General features: G+C 42.1%; 1 protein-coding gene across 4 annotated transcripts in view; it reads left to right on the top strand.

The window, feature by feature from the left end:
• TBC1D1 (TBC1 domain family member 1) overlaps positions 1-12,397 on the top strand; it is a 238,601-nt gene that overhangs the window by 192,079 nt on the left and 34,125 nt on the right. For all 4 annotated transcript variants that reach the window (XM_008017655.3, XM_008017657.3, XM_038008635.2 and 1 more), the window contains 2 exons: positions 4,245-4,406; positions 10,956-11,114. In XM_008017655.3, the coding sequence (XP_008015846.3) occupies positions 4,245-4,406; positions 10,956-11,114 (321 nt within the window). The remainder of the gene's footprint in view (positions 1-4,244; positions 4,407-10,955; positions 11,115-12,397) is intronic.

Genomic DNA, 12,397 nt, shown 5'->3' with positions numbered 1-12,397 from the left:
GCATCTTGGGATTTTTGTTGAAGAGGAAAAAGGCAGTTATGTTCATCACGTAGGTCATAAACTTTAATGCCAATACTGGCCAATCTTCTTGCAAATGACAGCCCTGTAAAATCAGGGCATAGCTATAAAATGGGAATGGTGCTCACAGCTGGCTTCTTGGGAATGGGGTGAGGACAACTGTAATTGGTGAGGCGAAATCAGTATGCCACAAAAGCAGAATACATTCTGCTGTGCAAACAATGATCAGACAGACTAGAATGAACAGGCAAGAGTTTCCTAAGGTTACCTGGAACCCCTTGCCAGGTGTTGCATTAAGTTTACTGGCCCTTGCCAACATTCTTCTAATGCTTCCTCATTTCATCTGGCTTCTTGGCAGTGTTCAGTTTTCGTGGCCTTTTATTTTTACTGTTTGATTTCGTTTCTCTTCTTAGCTCTATAATGTTCAACATGTGTTTATCTCTGTGGTGAAAACACAATAAACTTGCTTAATATAATGTTGGAAGCATTAATCCATTGTATTAGTATGTATAGGACCTGGATTGCTGATAAAAAATATCCAGCAATAAAAGCCTGATTGCTTAAAAATATTTACTAAGTTTTGTCGGGGTGGATTAGGGGCAGGGCAGAACTTTTACATTAAATATAGATGCAAGATTTGATAAGAATCAGCCAGAGTGTACAGTAAGTCTTCACTTAATGTTGCCAATAGGTTCATGGAAACTGCGAATTTAAGCAAAATGATGTATAATGAAACAAGGTTTCATTGATAAATATTTATCAATAAACCAAAAGCTTATTGATAAAAACAAGAGTTAAGTTCCTGTGGCATATTTCTGGGCACAAAAACATCACCAAACTTCTAAATAAAGACTCAGGACACTTGTAATATTAAATATTAATGTAAATATGAGATATGCAAACATTTAAGCAAGATTAATACAAATAAGATAATTATTGACTTGGCGCAGTGGCTCACTCCTATAATCCCAGTACTTTTGGAGGCCGAGGCAAGCAAATCACCTGAGGTCAGGAGTTCGAGACCAACCTGGCCAATGTGGTGGAACCCCATCTCTACTATAATTACAAAAAAAAAAGTAGTCAGGCGTGGTGATGCACGCCTGTAATCCCAGCTACTTGGGTGGCTGAGGCAGGAGAATCGCTTGAACCCAGGAGATGAAGGTTGCAGTGAGCCGAGATGGTGCCACTGCACTCCAGCCTGGGCAACGCAGTGAGACTCCATCTAAAAAAGAAAAAAAAAAAGAGGTAATGATTTTTCCACTTATTCTACTTAAGGGTCCTAGGTGGCCAGAACCTATCCCTACAGCTTGGGGTGCAAGGCAGGAACCAGCCCTGGACTGAATGCCATCCCATCTCGAGGTGACACACACACACACACACACACACACTCACTCAGACTGGGACCATGTAGACATGATTAACCTAATGTACACCTCTTTGGGATGTGGGAGGAAACTGGAGCACTTGGAGGAAACGCACACAGACATGAAGAGGAACACAAACTCCACACAGACAATGGCCCCAGGCTAATAATTCATTTTTTTCTTATCAACATTATAACAAAGCGACATTGAGCACAAAGACATTATTTGAGGACCTGCTGTACTGTGTACTTAGAGAGATAGGCATTCTATTGTGAGTTTCTTTTTTCTCTCTTCTTAAAGGAAGGTTAAATTGCATCTGAGATAGCTCTTGAAATTGATCAGTGGTTCAAGCTGACTTGCATACTCTTTGGGAAAGAATTTAGAAGAATGTGTATCAGGAAGTTCTTCTTATGTTTAAGCCTATTTCCTGACTTGAATGGATGAATCAAATTTTTTTACTATTCTGGAAGCATTGCATCCTGGAAAGAACCATACTAGGTTATCTCAGTCTACCTCACTCCATTGTAGGCACTTGGAAGCGGAAGTTGTGATTTCTCCAAAATTAGACAGCTGATTTTCAGTGGTGTTAGAACTAAAACCATTGCCTCTTTTTGAAGCCACCAGTCCTCTACTGTCCTTTGCAAAGCCATTTTTCCCTTTTTTTTTTTTTTTTTTTTGGAGACAGAGTTTCGCTCTTGTTGCTTAAGCTGGAGTGCAGTGGCGCAATCTCAGCTCACTGCCACCTCTGTCTTCTGGGTTCAAGCGATTCTCCTGCCTTAGCCTCCTGAGTAGCTGGGATTACAGGCGCCTACCACCACACCCAGCTAAGAAGAAGAAGAAGGAGGAGGAGGAGGAGGAGGAGGAGGAGGGGGAGGGGGAGGAGGAGGAGGAGAGGAAGAGGAAGAAGAAGTAGTACAGACGGGGTTGGAGGAGGAGGAGGAGGAGGAGGAGGAGGAGAAGAGGGAGAGGAAGAGGAAGAAGAAGTAGTACAGACGGGGTTTCACCATGTTGGCCAGGCCGGTCTTGAACTCCTGACCTCAGGTGATCCTCCCACGTTGGCCTCCCAAAGTTCTGGGATTACAGGCATGAGCCACTGCACCCCATTTTTCTGTATTTTTAAATAAAGATGTGAGCAGCCTAATGCAAGATCGCAACATATGATTCAATACAGCCATGGCTAATTCATATAACTCGGCATTTTATGCTTTACTAAGATTAAAATGATGTGATAACGTTAAATTTTGAATTACAGTTGATGTTTTTTATTTAAAAAACATTTTTCTTAGTTAAATAATACATGATGGTTTAAAAATCAAATACTCAGTGCAGTTCTTCTAAAATCTCTGCAGGAGTGGGGGTCATTTAATTGCTGAGCCTCCCATCCTCTTAGCTTTCCATTCTGAGCTTTCAAGAGATGATGGCAGCTGGCAAGACAGTTTTGTCTGGGAAAGCCATTGTTAACAGAACAGAACTGGGGACGGAGCAGCCATAGCCCACCCTCCAGAGTAGGCACAAATCAGACCTGAACGTTATCACAAAGTCCAAGTTGGCTTAGACCTTTATGTTAAATCATCATAAATATTTTAGAGAACTTTGTTGCAAATTTACATTTGATCTCAGTCCACAAGCTTATAAACCACATGGGTGTGTGGGGTCTTATTTAGTATTGCGAACAGCTGGGTCCTGTATCTGAAGTTCTTGCCCTGCAGCCTGGGTGTTTGTTGTAGTTCTGTACCATCTGCCTTGGTTGATAAGGCATTTTGGAGGCCACTGATTTTAGGCAGCAGTGTTGTTAGGATACTGAAACAGCAGGATGTTCGTGGATTGAGCCTTTTCAGCTGAATCTTCTGGCCAGTTCTTTCTGGCTGTGTGAAGTTGTGATGACTTCAGAGCAGGACGCTCATGTTGCCTGCTGGGCTCTGTTAGGGTGGCCAGATGTGCTTGTAGCAGCCTTACTGCCAGAGGAACGTACGTTGGCCTCCAAAGCCCAGTGCTGCCGCCAGTTGCTGTGCAGCAAGGCTAGCCCCAAACCTGATTTGCTGCAAGGATTAGCTCAACTCTAGTGACATTTGTTGTGTTTTCTCGTATCCCTAATCACAGCCAAAAAAAAATCTAGGCTTCACATTTTTTAAAAACTCGATGCAATTTTTTCATCTAAACTAGGAGAGGCACTCTAAAGATAGTTTTCTCATTTAGAGCCAAACCTCCGTTGAGTAGCTTCTACCATTGGTCCCATTTCTGCTTCTTGGAGCTAAACTGAATAAATCTACCCCTCTCAAATGACATCTCTCAAATATATGAAGAGAGCTACTGTTTCCCACCAAACTTAACCTAAAGCTGCATGAAGAATTATAACTAAATTATCAAACCCAGGGGGAATAATGTCAATAAAGGGAAATGTTAAACTGACAATTTACGTTGATCCTGGACCCAATCTCTCATTTCATGGCGACAGAAACTGAAGTTCAGAAGGATCAGGTGATTTGGTCCTGGTTATTTACTAGCTAGAGGGAAGCCAAGTGACTCTAGGCCCAGTGCTGCCTTCCTCTCAGCTTTTATGGTTTTCCGTCTACTATCTTTAATCTTTTCCCTCATACTCTGATGAATACATTTCTAAGGTCCTGTTAAACAATTCCCTACATCTCTAGGGTTCACATTTTTAAAAAATACCTCCTAGGTTTTTAGCATTTTCCAAAACAAAGAAAATGGGTAGAAGCATGGACAGTGACTTATATTTAGATGCGTTAAGCCGGTTGTAACTTCTTAACATCTCAGCAGGATAACAAGTAGGCAGCCATGTTGTGTAATGGAAATTCCATAGCTGTAGCCTTTACTAATGCGCTCCGGAATGGTCTCTTCCAGCCTCCGAAAATGATTTGCTGAACAAACGCCTGAAGCTCGATTATGAAGAAATTACTCCCTGTCTTAAAGAAGTAACTACAGTGTGGGAAAAGATGCTTAGCACTCCAGGAAGATCAAAAATTAAGTTTGACATGGAAAAAATGCACTCGGCTGTTGGGCAAGGTAAGCTTCATTGGGAAGCATCTAATCAACCTCACCCCTCATTGGTAATTGGGGAGAAGTGTGGAATAAAAAAATTTTAGTCTAATTTTAGTGGCCATCTCCGTTCTTTTCATCACATCTTAATATATTTCCAGATACCTTACTTAATAGACATGAGTTTTACCACCTTTCATGGTTCCTCTTAATTAAAATTCCCAGAAGGCCAGGAAATAGGAAGATAGGAACACCCAAGGGCTTCATTACCTATAAACTGGATAATGATTTGATGATATACTTTGAATTATAAACTAGAAACGAATTGTATGGCTTATCTCTGGGTATTCTAGGGAGACAACATAGTGTGTGGAGCGCAGATTTCAGACAGGTGGTCTTGGGCTTAAATCTCAGCCCTGCTACTTACTTTGCAGTGTGATCTTAGACAAATGCCTCACCCTCTCTGAGCTCCAGTTTCCACAAGTGTAAGATGTGAGTGCTGACAGTGGATGTTGTGGGGAGCATACAACATGTGTCTGCTATATTGTAAGGCCTTAGAGAGCGGGCAGGATTCACTGGTTTTTCAGTGAGATCTGCCATCCCAAACTGTTACTGGTCCAAGAAGACGTAAGTACAGAACTTGAGACTAAGTATTTGGAAATGTTTCCCTGTTTCCAGCAATTTGACACAGTGATCCTAATTTAAAATGTGGACTTACATTTTGTCCGTCTGTTTTTTTTTTATTTTGTTTTTCTACTAATTTATTTTTACTGTTTTGTATAAAAATATTAGCCTGTAGTAGATTGGAAAATTTTAAAAAAGAAAAAAAAATTGATGCTTCACAGATAGTTTGAGAACCACTATTTTGGAGCTTTACCTTCAGTCATTATTAGTGTTCTAGTCAAACAATGATTCCTTTAAAAATATATGTTAATGTCTTCTGGCAAGAGTAAAAGCCTGAGTCTAATCTGATTCTGCGCTACTGAGTTCTTGTTGAGCTCATCATGAATAACCACGTGTTTTGAATAAGGGTTTCAAATATGTATAGAATGAGTTTTTCCTGGCTTTATCAGTTGTATAGTGGAAAAACATTGTATATGCTTTTTTTTTGAGATGGAATTTCACTCTTGTTGCCCAGGCTGGAGTGCAATGGGGTGATCTTGGCTCACTGCAACCCCTGCCTGCTAGGTTCAAGCTATTCTCCTGCCTCAGCCTCCTGAGTAGCTGGGATTACAGGCGCCTGCTACCACGCCTGGCTAATTTTTTGTGTTTTTAGTAGAGACGGGTTTTCACCGTGTTGGCAAGGCTGGTCTCGAACTCCGGGCCTCAGGTGATCTGCCCGCCTCGGCCTCCCAAAGTGCTAGGATTACAGGTGTGAGCCACTGCGCCCGGCCTGCATATGCATTTTTTTCATCTCTAGGAGCATTAATGGAACAAAGCAGTGTTTTCTACTAGAGTCTTTTAGGCATTTTTAACCTTTTCTGAATTTTGACGTCAATTTTAGTAATCATGGGTAGCTATTGTTCGTTACACCTTTTCCCTTTCTATGGATAAGGAAGCTTGGGCTTAGAGCAGTTGAGTAGTGGCTCAGGGCCACAGAGCTGGGTTCACCACTGTACTGCACTGCCTCCTGTTGAACAGGATCTCCAGGTGCTTTTCTCAGAACATGTATGCAGTGGTGAAGACCGAAGCTCTGGATCAACAGCAGCTTTCAATGTGACTTTGGCAGGTACCCTCTTTCTGGGCTCTTGCCTCCTTGCTGATAGAATGAGAGACTTTCACCGAGCAGAGGATCTTGAAGCTCTCTTCCAGTTCTAGTATTCCTTGCACCTGTACTTGTTTCTTGAGGTTTACCTTTACACCAAATGACCCCAAATTGCTGTTTTGAAAAGGGAGAAGCAGAGAAAAGAATGAGTCTGTTCTTCCCCCACTCACAGTTGCTTAGATGATCGCCTTCAGTGTCTTTGCTTCTGCGAAAGGCAGGTTGCCTGGGTCTGTGACAGCTATTCCAAATATTTGAGCTTCTTAGAAGCCTAGCACCTGGATATTTGTTTTTCACTGGGCATATTATGTGGGGGCTAATAGAAATACTCTAGGAATCTGGACCCTGGGTAGTGAAAGTTGGGCACAGATGATTGAACATTCTGTCTACTGGAGTGAGCTAAGGCTGACCTGGAATTTCCTTATGTATTGCCTGACTTTACCACATCACTTTTTACTGCAAAAGCTCTAACCATAAAGGGGGCTTTGTCAGTCAGGTAGTTTTTAACACATTAAGATTTAACAACTCCAAACAAATGACGGCGGTCTATTTTGTGGCTCAGAATAAAAATGTGAATCTAAAAAGATGTGAGACTAAATTTGAATCACATCTTTGACCTTTGAAGTAGAGGCCAACTCAGCTCAGAGACCTTGAAAGAGAGGACAGTTGTTTGGATTAAGAGGCCCTTCCTCATAGTGACATAAAAGACCCTGAAATGATAGAAATAAAGGAATTTACAAAATTTTCCCAGTTAAAATTGGGTAAGGGGCCAGGATTAGGGTATCGATTTAGGAGAAGATAACATAATCCCATGACATTATAGATAATTCAGTTTAGTTCACGTCAGAATGATTTCTCTAAAGATAACTGGATAGAACCTTATAAGCTGGAGTGTATTTTTTAGAAATGGGATTGCAGAGTGGCTGCCTGAGCTGCTGATAGGAAGGGCCAGATGCAAACTGCTTGCCTTTGACCCGGCAATGCCATTTATAGAAACTTACTCTAGAAACTAATCAGCCAAAAATGTACTGCGGTAAGAAGAATGCTTATTGTGGCATTGTTTAATAGTCAAAACAAAAGGAAAAACCCAACCATGTGACTATCCCATGTCATATTCCTTGAAAAAGACACCGTAAGTAGATCTGTATTTACTGATGTAAAAGATGGCTGAGATAAGTTGTTAAATGAAGAGAGTACAGCATGGTCTCCGGTACAGTTGATATTTCCATGTGTGTATACATGGAAAAACACCCATGATGCAGGTATCCGGGTTACAGGCAGGATGACCATAGAGCCCAGTTCACCTGGCATAGCCCTGGTTTATGACTTCTGTCCTGGCAAAATTATTAATAGCCTTCCTCCTCTTCACTTTCAAAAGCTTCCTGCTTTGGATGGTAAATATATGCTCATTCTAGTTATGGGTAGTTTTTCACTTCTTTATACCTCTTGCATTTCAGAGGTTTTTTTGGTCTCACTTTTAAACAGTGTATATTATTTCTTAAGTGAGAAGCTATTTTCATGGAGGATGGAGAAACGGCCTCCTGCCCACCCAGACCCTGCCTGCAAGCCCTAGGTGGGCTCCACTGCCAGGTTTCTCTTGGGTTAGGAGTGAGGGTAGCACCACGGTGGAGGGGGTGTTCCAGGCCATTCTTAGCATAAACATTGGGTCCAACCTACATGATCCTGTGCTTTAAATCACAGAATCTAAGCTTACTCCTGAGAATACCACAATATCTGGTACTGTCCAGTGACACAGCCAATATTCTTCCAAAAAATAAAGGTCTGATAAGACAATGGGAATGATTTAGTAATAGGAAATTGGACATTTCATAACTTGGGAAAATTTCCCAGTTTGAGAAAAAGTATTTTGTGAAAAAAAGCCCCACTATAAATCACTTTTCATGCTGACTGTTTTCTAGCCCACATTTACTTCTCATCAGTGTTTGAAGTATTTGTGGGTAGGGTGTACGTGTGTGTGTATGGTCCCAGGATATATCTATGAGCTGGAATAGCAGAGAGGGAGACAAGAAATAGAATAATAGTAGAAAGCAGATATCAGGGTATATTTTTTTCCTGTTCCTACCATAACAAGTTACTACAAAAATGGTGACTAAAACAACAGAAATTCTTCTCTCACTGTTCTGGAGGCCATAGCTCCAAAACCATGCTGTCAGCCTGTCTGCACTTGGCCTCCTCCAGCTTCCTAGACTTGTGGCCACGGCACTCCGGCCTCTGCCTCCTTGGTCACATTGATTCCCTTTCTCATCTCCTCCTCTGCGTGTCTATTATAAGGATGCTTGTCACTGGATACAGGGCCCACCTGGATAATCCAGGATGCTCTCCTCCCAACGTCCTTACTTAATTCTGTCTGCAAAGAAGGTAACGTTCACAAGAAGCTCCAGGTATTAGAAAGTGAACACATCTTTTTTGAGGGGCCACCATTCAACTCAGTCTACAGGGTCATTATATTAATGCTGAGATAAAATTATAGAATGTATAGGATGTGGTCATGGTTGACAGGGGCCCTGTATTTCTTCTACAGGGCAACTTAAAAAAAAAAAAAACCTGATATTTGAAAGGGAAAGAAGAAAGTACTTACTACACCGTAAGTATTTCTAAGAGGTGGCCCAGTGAGACTTTTGAATCTGTTAATAAAATGATTACTATTTGGTTCAAATCCACAGATAGTTATTTTATCATTAATTGCAAGATAAGAGCACAAAATATTTTTTTCTCTAGTCCCTATTTGAGTAGCAGCCTTGTTTGACATTTCTGACGTGGAGAATACCAAGAGAAAATGGCAGTCAGCATTCCTGGGCTGTCACTCACTGGCCTAATGACCTGGAGCAAGGGACCTGTTCTCACTGCCTCTCTTTTCTTTCCCATGAGGATAATCCTGTTTCCCTTAGAAGGTTATGAGGATGATATGGACCAATATACATAATGTGTGTGGAGTGTTGATGGTGCATAGTGGCCTCGCAATAAGTGCTATCTGCTGCTGCTACCTTGCCAGAGCAGAAACTTCTCCCAAAGGTGGCCAGAGACGGAAACCAGAGAAACCGTCCTCCTGGGCAGGCTGTTTGAGTGGCAGGCCAGGGTACAAAGCGGCCACTTTTTTTCCCGATGGAAAGAAAGATCAATGCCTAACTCGGAGGCTTCCTTTCTCCCAAGAGACAAGAAAGACTTGGCATTTTATTCTTCAGTCTTCTTGTTCTCCCCATTTCTACCTTTTTGGCCTTGTAATAGCTGAGTAATGAGCTAAAGAATTTTGGTTCAAAACTGTCGCCTTTTAAAATTAGGTTTGCCCTAAATAACATCCTTGACTTTAAGAGAACTTTTTAAAGTTTTAGACATTTTCAATCACTGTGAGTATTCAAATTAATCACATATAAAGCATTAGGTAGAGGCTCTTGGACATTTTCTGCTCTTAGAGTTTTGTTGGATGCTCCCATGGCAACACCTATGCAGTCACTTCCTGCCCAGCCTCTGGGCCCTTCTTGCGGCTTATCTTGCAGAAAGAAGCCTCGTCAGAATTCCAGAATCTCAGCTCTGATTAGCTTACTCCACCTCAGCTCAGAAACATGCGTGGTTCCCTGGGGCTACCAAACGCGCAGGTTTCCTGCAGTCAATTTTGTCTCTGACAATTACCTTTCCAGCCTTCTTGCCAGCTGCTGTCTTCCATGTGCACGTTTGTGCCTGAGGCAAACTGAATCACTCTCGGTTCCTTCTCTCTGGTTGCACTTTTCTCTTCCTTTTCCCTCGTCCTTAAGGCTTGGTTCACATTGATTGCTCAGTTCGAAATGAGCAAACAATCGCAAGGACAGAAAACCAAACACCGCATGTTCTCACTCATAGGTGGGAATTGAACAATGAGAACACTTGGACACAGGGAAGGGAACGGCACACACTGGGGCCTGTCGTGGGGTCAGGGGAGGGGGAAGGGATAACATTAGGAGATATATCTAATGTAAATGACGAGTTAATGGGTGCAGCACACCAACATGGCACATGTATACTTATGTAACACACCTGCATGTTGTGCACATGTACCCTAGAACTTAAAGTCTAATTAAAAAAAAAAAAAAGAGCCAGCTTATCTTTCATCTGAACTCTACTTCCTTTTGTTTCTCTCTTGTTTCTGAGATCACATCTTACATGACAGTTTTTCATACTTGGCCTTATTTCCCTAGAATGCCATTAATTGGCACCAGGTTGGAGCTCAGGTCATATTCTTTATTCCTTGCAGAGTCTGACAGGGTCAGAACATGATAACACATTTGAGAAGTGAGAAGAAAGGAGGGAGGGGCAGGGAAGTGAGGGGAGAATAGGGGGTGGAAGTAGGGGAAGAAGCAAATAGGGCAAAGTTTTAGTTGCCTCCCTTCTGTTCCTATGCTGTTAATTAATAATGAAACTAGTGGCCAGACACGATGGCTTATCCCTGTAATCCCAGGACTTTGGAGGCTGAGGCAGGAGTATCGCTTGAGCAGTCAGGAGTTTGAGACAAGCCTGGACAGCATAGTGAGACCCTGTCTCTACAAAAATAAAAAATTAGCCAGGCATGGTGGTGGGCACCTATGATTTCAGCTGCTCGGGAGCTGAGGTGGGAGGATCATTTGAGCCCAGGTGGTTGAGGCTGCAGTGAGATGTGAGTGTGCCTCTGCACTCCAGCTTGGATGACAAAACCAGACTCTGTCTCAAAAAAAAAAAAAAGGGAACGTGAATTTGGATAAATGGAACATGAAACACAATTCCTTTTTATTATTAAGTTGCATTCTGTGCATAAATTATCTCCATATCTTCTCCCCCTTTTAAAGGTGTGCCACGTCATCACCGAGGTGAAATCTGGAAATTTCTAGCTGAGCAATTCCACCTTAAACACCAGTTTCCCAGCAAACAGCAGCCCAAGGATGTGCCATACAAAGAACTCTTAAAGCAGTTGACTTCCCAGCAGCATGCAATTCTTATTGACCTTGGTAAGTCTGTGCCATCGATTGGAGATGACAATGGAAGTTTCACTCACATGAAAAATCTGAAGAGAGTGTCTAAGTTATTTATTGACCTGCCTTTAGGTTTAGCAATCAAAATTTACTACTGAGACTTTTAATTTAAAAAGCCCTAGGGTAATCACAAATGTCGTCTTCAAGCATATAAAAATCTCTGTATTTTCACTGGGTAGCTTGTTAACTTTGCTTGGCGTGAAGGGAGGGTGTTCATTAAAGCTGCAGTCATAATTGTGGTTCAGTCCAGTAACTCAAATATTGATAGGAGTTTTTATGGTCAACCGAAGGAACATCCTGGAAAACGTATGGATGTTCAGAACCGAGGCTTGCTTTAATTACAGGAGCCACTCCCTCATTTTTACTACTTACAAACAGAATTCACCAGAAAAATTGTAGAAAGCAGTTTGTGTGTGTGCCTTAGATGATTTTATTTTGGAAACTGGGTGGCACCTTGTCTCTTGAATAATTTATAAAATATGAAGATGGGAACAATGTACAATCAGCGTTCCATATCTATGGGTTCTGAATTTGGGGACTCAACCAACCTCAGATGGAAAGTATTTGGGAAGAAAAATCAATGAAAACTAAACAATAATATAGATTTTAAAATATAGTAACTGTCTATGTAGGATTTACGTTGTATTAGGTGTTATAAGTAATCTAGAGATGATTTAAAGTATGTGGGAGGATGTGGCTGGGCACGGTGACTCACACCTATAATCCCAGCACTTTGGGAGGCTGAGGCAGGTGGATCACGAGGTCAGGAGAGCGAGAGCATCCTGGCTAACACGGTGAAACCCTGTCTCTACTAAAAATACAAAAAAATTAGCCAGGCGTGGTGGCAGGCACCTGTGGTCCCAGCTATTTGGGAGGCTGAGGCAGGAGAATGGCATGAACCCGGGAGGCGGAGCTTGCAGTGAGCCGAGATCGTGCCACTGCACTCCAGCCTGGGCGACAGAGCAAGACTCCATCTCAAAAAAAAAAAAGTGTATGGGAGGATGTGCACAGGTTATATGCAAACATGACACCATCTTATAGAAGGGCCTTGAGCACCGTGGATTTTCGTATCTGTGGGGACTCCTACAACCTATCCCCCGTGGATGCCAAGGGATGACTGTATTGGATAGATTTGCAGTTGCCACTGTGAAGAACTTGTTGAACTGGCGTGTGATTATGATGCACAGAGAGCCCTCCTGACTTGTCAGTGGCCATGCACAGGGTCAGGTGGCCATGCAGTCCTGTTTGCCTGCTACCTG

Source organism: Chlorocebus sabaeus, chromosome 27 (genome assembly GCF_047675955.1).
Source record: "Chlorocebus sabaeus isolate Y175 chromosome 27, mChlSab1.0.hap1, whole genome shotgun sequence".
Lineage (NCBI taxonomy): Eukaryota > Metazoa > Chordata > Mammalia > Primates > Cercopithecidae > Chlorocebus > Chlorocebus sabaeus.
Note: the sequence above shows the minus strand (reverse complement) of the source record. Positions and strands in the feature narration are given on the sequence as shown.